Source organism: Pundamilia nyererei, unplaced genomic scaffold, assembly GCF_000239375.1.
Source record: "Pundamilia nyererei isolate P.nyererei 1_Seehausen unplaced genomic scaffold, PunNye1.0 scaffold00111, whole genome shotgun sequence".
Lineage (NCBI taxonomy): Eukaryota > Metazoa > Chordata > Actinopteri > Cichliformes > Cichlidae > Pundamilia > Pundamilia nyererei.
Window position 1 is genome coordinate 444,464 of NW_005187512.1, and position 8,808 is coordinate 453,271.

The 8,808-nt window shown below is 41.1% G+C and overlaps 1 protein-coding gene across 1 annotated transcript in view; it reads right to left on the minus strand.

Annotated features, from left to right (window-relative positions):
- Positions 1–317: 317 nt before the first annotated feature.
- epas1b (endothelial PAS domain protein 1b) overlaps positions 318–8,808 on the minus strand; it is a 46,659-nt gene continuing 38,168 nt past the window's right edge. Inside the window, exons 8-16 of the mRNA XM_005741534.1 lie at positions 7,490–7,637; positions 7,157–7,362; positions 6,766–7,001; positions 6,306–6,416; positions 5,243–5,775; positions 4,934–5,030; positions 4,635–4,722; positions 4,365–4,541; positions 318–4,127 (exon numbers count right to left, since the gene is read on the minus strand). Coding sequence (XP_005741591.1) covers positions 3,976–4,127; positions 4,365–4,541; positions 4,635–4,722; positions 4,934–5,030; positions 5,243–5,775; positions 6,306–6,416; positions 6,766–7,001; positions 7,157–7,362; positions 7,490–7,637 — 1,748 coding nt within the window. The 3' untranslated portion in view covers positions 318–3,975. The remainder of the gene's footprint in view (positions 4,128–4,364; positions 4,542–4,634; positions 4,723–4,933; positions 5,031–5,242; positions 5,776–6,305; positions 6,417–6,765; positions 7,002–7,156; positions 7,363–7,489; positions 7,638–8,808) is intronic.

An 8,808-nucleotide genomic window follows, 5' to 3' on the forward strand; every position in this document is an offset into this window, starting at 1 on the left:
CAAGCAGCCTCATTAGCAAACAGGTCATCTGATAAGCCTCACACAAAGCTTAATTTGTTATCAAAAGGAAGGATTGGTTCTAATGGGATTCTAGTCAAATCCAAGAGACTGGCTCATCACTGCTGATCAATTAGGATCGAAATAGATCCCAAAAGCTCTATTAGGTTTGGGTATATTTAAGGAATAAGTGAAAGAAAGCTACAGTGGCGCAAAATCTGAAGACTTATCATCAAAATCATTCCAACTGTGAATGTTTTCTCCAAATATTATAAAACACATGACAAATTTGTATTTAACAATAATCTATATTTCTTTAAAAAAAAACAAAAAAAAAAACAACTTATGGGGGTTTTATTTTTAGATTGATATCTTCTACTTGGCTGTGAGAAAATATCTCAATTTCATATCCAAATTTAGATTCATGCAGCAAACAGGAGAAAATAATTTACCTTTAACTTAAGATGCAATGTCAAGTTAAGATTGCATTTGATAATCATCCCCTGCAGACCTACAGTATGCCATCTACAGATCTAAAGGAACAAACTGTGGCACTTGAAGGGTGACCTCGGTATGTTGAGACAACCATAAAGTCATAAGGCACATCATAATGATTAAAATGAACTTGAAAGAAGTTGAGCACATCAGGCGGAGAACATCAAAATACAGTGTTAGTGGATCCAAGAGATGTAATAAAAGTTCTACAAATGACAATGATACAATGTCTATGAAGCACCTTTTGCTTTTATATATGCAACTGGAAAACTATGTGATTAACAATGTGGCAACTTCACCTTCCTTACAATATTCAAAATGCTACATATCTGAAAAGTGAAACTTAGAAAACTGATATTTACCTCTTGTTTTGTTGGGGTTTTTTTTCTTGTTTTTTTTAAAGCAAGAACAACAACAGTACTGGCCAGCCAACAGATTCCATGGATATTTTAGGATAGAATAAAAAAAAAAAAATGCCACCACAACACAGAAACAGCACAAGAAGAAACAGCACTGTGAGGGCCTGGCTCTAACTGCATCTATGGGGGGGTAAGGTAAGGACAAAGTACCAGGACACAAACACGAAAAACACCATCTTTAACATTAGTTCTGTTTTAAATACATAACATATGTGTACAAAGCTCAAAGTGGTCACCACACAGAAACAATTACCTCAAAAATATAGACTGAGCTTAAGAAAATACTTTGAGAGGAAAGAACAGAAAAACTGTATTTCACTGAAGACATACTGACAATGTTTGGATGAAAAATTAGTTTCAAAATCTGCTCTTATGGCAAGTAATAATCAAAGCCTTAAAGCTTTCTGTAACTGGCAGCCACTTGGTTTGTGAGTAAAGAAAAACTGGCCTTGTCCTAATCTTTAAGAAAATTATATAAACTCCACTTTCAAGTCATGTCACAGGCTGCTGTACTGCATTGAAACCATGGCTGCTGCTATGTACATATGCATTGTCTGAATGAGTAAGTGATCATGTCAACGCTGCCGTCTTTACCCTGTCTGTTATGTGCAGCGGTGTGCGCAGGAGGTTGGGGCGGGGGACGACATCCAATCATGATCTTTTGCCCTAATAAAACACCAAGGGGCAACAGAGGTTACTAGAGCCGCTTAAGCTAAGCGCTATTTCGGCTCTACTGGGTCCCCCAAAAAACACCCCTCAGCTGCCCGTCTAGACAGCTCAAGTGCCCACCTGATCAGCTAAAGTGCCCTTTTGATCCCTCCCACGGCACTTGTGATTAGCCCAAGTGCCCCCTGTGTTGGGCTCAAATGCTCTCCAGTTGGCTTAAAAGAGCATACCAGTGACAAATCTCACATACTTTACCGCCTGACCATTCTCTAAGCATTCTGCAAACCACATTTCTTTTTCAAGCTGTGCTTCCTACAATGATTGTACAGCTTGTCTGCTAACAATTTTGTTGTGCACTGTACATAATTCAAACCAATAAGTGTCTCAAACTAAATGTAAAACCGTGGCACGACAGGATTCAGCAAATCATGCAAACTTTTTCTTAAAGCTTCCCCAAGTACAGGTGCAGGACAATAACGAAACCAAAACACCCCCACCACACATAGGTGCCCCCCTTTTTCAAACAGTCCCTGGTCCCCTCATAGTCTGTGCACACCACTGGTCTGGTCTTTATAGTTTCCTGTATTGCATAAAATGTGTGTTTGCTAATAACATTTAATCATATGAACTCTTACAGTGTGTGCATGTCACATTCCTTTGTGCAGGCTATTGATTATGTACATAAAGTCTAGCTTTGTTACTGACAATCTAAGTTTTAGCTCAATGAAATAATTGCACAATAAGAAAATAACCCTGTATCCACACAAGCTACTTACCTGACTGAGACACTAAAGTGAGGAAAGCGTGTTTAGACAGATTTAAGATGAAGATGTTAAATCTTAAATGTTCAGATTACATATATTGCAATATGTTTATTACAGTGTCAGAGAGAGAGTGAGAGACAGAGAAAATAAGAGAATGTAGTACGTTGAGTAAGAACTAAAGAAGAAGAAGAAAAGGCAGTGTTAATGTGGTGAAGTGTCCGGTCAGTTTGGATTGAATAAACTGGGGGAGTTTCATAAAAGCTTCAATATCTCAATTCAGGAAAAGAAGAAAAGACTATTTACAATAATGATATGTCATTTGAAACATACAGATCTAATGCTACTAGTTTATCTACTAAAGCAGCAGAGATATGCTACAGTGATTTATGGGATGGATTCAGACAAAACGAGACAGGCTGATGAATGTGAATATGTGGATAAGGCTTGAGCAAGGCTGGGTATCACTTTTACCGCTTCCGATTCTGCTCGGCAGTTCTGGTTCTGGTCATAGCCTTTCAAATAAAGCAACCTTTAATTCTCTAAAGATTAGAATAATACTTAAATTGGAGTATATTTTAAGTCTTGGGCATACAGGAAATGAAATTAATACAGATTACCGCAAAGTTACAACATTACATCTGGCCACACTGTAAAGTACTCCAGTCCAGCATATTGCACCACTATGATTAAAAAGAAATCATCTTTGGGTGTCCATAATGAGAATACAATAGTGTAAAGGATTCTTAAGAAATCTTTAAAATGGCTACAATTTACCACAGTTCATGATACCCAACTCTTGCTTGAAGCTTCAACTGCGCCGTGTCTACAAGTTGCTGGTAAAACATGCAAATGTGAAAGAAGACCGTGTCTCTGTTCATGTGTAGGTAGTATAAGATCTTCTCTTCTGAGCCAAATGCTTTAGCTAGAAGAGCAGTAGGGCTGGGATCTGAGCTGCATAGAGTCCATATCAGGACGTAGGTCAGAGACCCACTGCTCACAGATTCCCGCTTTGCTAAACCTAAGCAGGAATCGGCTGGTAGTCAGGGTGATGTGGCTGTAGATGTTTGAGCAGAGCTGGCCTTTGAGGAAGGTTTTCTTCCACACCACTAACACCCCTTTACACCAGAGACCCGAGTTCAGGATGTGTTTTCAAACATAGCTTTGCCACCCTGTTGGCATCTATACCAAACCCGGTGAGATCCCAGTGTCAAAACTCTTAAATAATTAATGTGATGGTGTGACCATTGTCATGTATTAAATGTGCAGCATTGACCTTTTCTTTTTGACCAGTGATCGTTTGTTATACATGCGGGTCATTTGATGTTTGGCTCAATGGTGGTCAACCTGCATCTGATATGAGTCAAGAGCTTGGCAGGGAAAGGGGTGCATGTGGCTTGACCCTGATAACTCAGCTTGATCTACACAGAGAACTTAAAAAGGGATGGGGAAAAGAGTGTGGGGCTAAATAAGGCAGGATGTGGCCATTAATACCATTCTCTATAGTTAGCTGAGCTTTAGGGCTCATAGAAGGCCTAGAGGTACAAAGGTAAAGAAAGGCTTAAGTCTCGTGCTGCAGGTTGAGGCTCAGGGCAGGGAGTAAGTCCAGGTTTATGTCGGTGTTTGAATCTGGGGCTCTAGGTGGCCTGGTCCAGGGCTCTCAGCAGGTCACAGCCCTGGAGGAGGTGCAGGTTGCCCTGCAGCGGGACATTGACCTCGCAGTCATAGCGGGTCAACTCCGGCAGAAAGGAGGGTTCAAATGAAGGCCCCAGCAAACGACTGGCTATGCCTAGAAAATGACAGAAATAAAGAAAATCCCTGTGTGTCAGTGATTTACTTGTTTATTTGAATTAGAAGACCACTTGACATGAGTAGATTTAGTCAGAGCAAGATGTTAATGGCTGAGTCATATATTCTGCAACGTAAAAGTACTTTAAATTAAACAGAAGACTAAATGAGTGCTTTAACTGTCCACACAGTGATATTAGCTGACTAAAATCTGTAAATGTTAGTAATTCCAGCTCACCCTCACACTTGTTAGAAGGCAGCATGTTATACTCTCTGTAGTCACAGCTCTTTTGGGGAAAGCCTTTTTCATTTCGACCACTTATCCCATTTCCTGCGTACAGTGACTTCCTGTGTTGTTGCAGCGAGTTGAGACATGGAGCCATGTTCCCTGGCATCATTCTCGCCATCTCCGACTCTGAGAGAAGAGAGCGAGAGGTTAAAAAGGTGCAGCTGATGCGTGGAAGAGATGATAAAACATGGTTTCCATCCATTTGCTGCACAAGCATACCTGCCAGTGATCCTGCACAGAGGGAACGATCCATGCAACTGTCACTCCTTATCTTCTTCCATATGAACTCTGGCAGCTTGCTTTCACCCTGAAACAGTCATACTCAATTGATTAGCAGGTTGTGCATGCAGATATTTTTTTAGGCAAACTATCAGACTCAAGAATTTAAATTGTGGTTTGGAAACTAACATGCAATCTTGCGTGGAACACTAATGCCTCAAAATAATGCTTTATGTTACACTGAATACTTTAAGTTGCAGTGGAACTTTTGCTGTACGGTAGGAGTCGGAGGAACTCACCACAGCCATCTGGCTGAAGGAGCGCTTCATACTGTTGGCCATGGCCACTCTGGCTGGACTCATGTCTCTGTAAGCTTGTACAAAGTTGTCGATGGACCTGCATACACAAAGTGGATGAAGAAAAAAAATAAATAAATAAATAATTGCGGCAATAATAAAGAGAATTTGGTGGTCAACACCCTTTTTTTATTTAAATCATGTTGTTAAGGTTTTTATTCCTTATTCCTTTTAGTCTTATATTTTCACAGTTATATGCATCAAGTTAAATTTTCCTTGAGCACTAAAATAAGAGACTCATAGTTAAGTCACCTCTGTTTCTGCATGCCATGTGGCATGTTCTGCTTGCAGGATGGCCGTTCTTCCAACATCGTGTCCATCAGACAGGCTTTGGTGGGCCGTGGTTGTTGTTGGTAAGTCAACAGCGGGTCTGGTGGCCACTGCAGATTCTGACTGCCACCCATGGAGGACAGCGGGGAGCTGGCTGGGGCCTGGTATGGGGGATTGTGCAGATGCCCCATCATGTATGACCTTCCATGGGGATCTGCATTCCCCTGGCTGGAGACTCTCTTTTCCCCTCCAGCCCAGGATGAAGATGCCGCACGCTGGTAGTGGCCTGGGGATTGGGAGGAGGTGGACAGGGGCTGTAAGAGGCTGGCCACATTGTTGAAACTCTGCTGGGTGGTCTGGTTAGTTTGGGGCAGGCTGGTGTTGCTCCCCATGGATCCTGCTGGAGCTGCCTCCAGGGCCTCTGACTCTGTGACAATGGGATTGAGCTGGAAGTCCTCTCCATCCATAGGGATATAAGGAGCCAGAGTCTCCAGGTCCAAATCACTCAAGTCCCTCTGGATAGCAGAAATAATTTTTGTTTTGTTTTTTCAACACAAATATTTAAGAAAAGAGATCCTTTTAAGCATTTGGTGAAAACTATAAATTATTGCTTTAGACATGTGAGTATTTGTGGCTGAGATAATGCTGCAGTGTTCATAAACTGCCACTCAGTTTAGACTAACAGGATTATGATGATTACATTAGGAACTCAATAATAAAAACATCATTGTGAGCACTAATATTTTATCAGCAGCCACTCAAATATGTAAACCACTGATTTATAGTTTTGTTTAATCCAGCACTCGTTAAATTGAAGAAATACTAACATAAAATGGAAAATGCCCTGGATGCTTTTCTCACAGATTTATAAGCTAAAGGTCAAAGACACTATAGCAGTAAATTAAAAAGCTAATGATACAGAATACATATGTTGAGCTGGTTAATTCAGGCTTTTTTCTTTGTTTGTCTGAGTTAACATAAAATTCACTAACTCTACACAACTTTGGTCACACACACACACACACACACACACACACACACACACCTCAGTGTTTGCAGAACTGTCTCCCTTTGTGTCCAGAGCAAACAGCTTCTCTGTGAGCTCCACCCTCAGGTCACTCTCCACTGAGCTGTAGTAATCATCTGGGCTGCTGGGCTGCAGAGGTGAAGGACAGAGGGAAGGATGAACAAAAGGAAGAAATTAGATTTGAATGAGAGAAGTGGAGAGAAAGAAAATGATAAACACAGACAAAAAGGACTAATACACAAGAGAAACAAGAGAGATGAGTTTTGACAAAGGCACTATTCACTGCTACGAGCCTATTCCATCCAAATAACCACCCCCGTTATTCTCACACACTCTGCCCAGTTTTAGTGACCTCATCGCACACTGAAAGAATAAACCATGGAACAAGTGTAACCAACCAGTCACTCGCTCACTAACTAATTACTCTTTTCAATTTCACAAACTGGCTCTCAGTCGTGCCCTGTCGCGCTGTCCTCACCGTGGAGCAGCTGCTGAGGCTCGGAGTGGCGCTGCCCGGTGGAGGATTCTGCTGCACAGTGAACGAACCACCGGCCATTTTACCCACGTCCCCTGGAGCTGCAGTTGGGGGTCCAGAGGCATTGGAGGCAGACTTGTGGCTCTCACTGGCCCAGGACGGTGGTCCCGGAGGGGCCATGGCTGAAACAGACACCTGGGAGTATGCTGGCTGCTGGGGCTCTTCAAACTGAACACGACCTGTGAAAAAGAATCACAAATTTGAGCCAATTTTTTAAAAAAAGACAAAAGGAAACTGTATTAAAAAGTTGTTTCTGCTATTTTGTTTTTGCCAAAGTAAGGTGGAAGAATACTGTGACCATAACAGACACAGTTTTACAGAAGTAAATACTGACTGAAGTCGAGAGAAACGATCGTGTCTCCAGGTGTTGGAGCAAGCTGAGCGAGATCTTCCGGCTCCTCTTTGAATTTACTGAAGAGGGCATCTCCAGGCTCTCCGCTCATGCCCACTCCAGGACTGAAGAAGCTGCTCATGTGTCGTGGCTTAAACAGGGACTCCGTCTGCCCCAGGGACAAAATCATCGACTTCTCCTCAATGTCACTACAGATTGAAGAAAACACAGCAAATTTGAACTTTGAGATATAGAAATCTGAATATTTTATGATTAAATCCAGGCAAAGATGGCATTTAATTGAGGGAAACTTGGATTAAAAATGAAGACTCTTACCTGAGGACATAGTTGATGCACACGATGCACTGCGGCTGAGAGTTGCGGCTATTATAAATGACAGTTCCCTGGGTTTCTACCCAGACGTAACCCCCGTTCTTAGCCAGCATACGATACTGACCGCTTACTGCCTGACCCTTGGTACACACTGCATAAGGAAGAGAAGAAGAAAAAAAAAAGAAGCTATGAATAACATTGGCGTTATTGCTTGCAAGTTTAAAGCAGATATAAAACAATTTTCCTGAAACTGTGAGCATACTTCCTTTATTCTTCAAAAGTGGCGCACACTGATTTGACTCGAAAGTGAATGACACTGAAACAATAATGTCAGGATCTGGAACATTACATGTCTTTAGTTTTAAAAGTCTCCATCTTTTACTGGTCAGGGTTTTATTAAGTCATTTCTCCATGTTCACCTTTTGTTGTCATTTTTATTAGAGTCTTTACATAACGATTTAAAATGCCATGAGATGACTGTTGACTGGCACTAAATAAAACTGCTGAATTTGATTTCAGCTACTGTCCTCAAGTGTACAGGACTGCTTTAAACAGGGCCAATGTAATCAGTGTTCTTCCTTATTACTCAGAAATTACTCACTGAGAGTAGTTGTTGAGTTTTTGTTGCTCATGCGTAAATTGTGACGCGTTCACATTGTTGTATATCCCAGTGAGTAATCTTCTGACGAGGAAACAAAACCAAAGAGAAAATAAACTGACGGGCCTTTTCTGTCTGTCGATGTCAGTGACAGATGGACTGTTTAATCTTCTGTGTTGCAACTTTCCAATCAAAGGTCACATCAGTAGTAAAGTTCATAAGCCTCAGGCCAGTCAAATTAGAAGACGGTGTAAACCTTCAGTACTACTTATTAAAAGATTTATGTGAGTTTATGTATATATTGGAGCTTGCATGTGTACTTTTGACCATGTGTGTATTAGAGGAAATCAATTTTTGCTTTTTAAGGTTATTACAAGATCTATTCTAGGAAGACAACAGATCAAAGAAAGTATTAAATTCATGCCCATTTGGAGTGCCTGTAAAATCTTGACCACAACTGTATGTGGTGGATTTTTATACTTTGTTTTTATTTAGGTGTTTAAAGTCCAGATTGGCTAATTATTTGTTAAATATTTGCATAATCCTTTAAAAATCAAGCAAATATTTGTAAGCGGGACAAGGCGGGATGTTTGACTTTGACTTGAGAAGGAAATGTTCTGGCTACAGTCCAAAGTTCAGCACTGGCGTGGGAAAGGCGTAGGAATGGTCACAAAGCGTACATAAGGCCAGTGACTCCCTGTGTGTGTGTGTGTGTGTGTGTGTG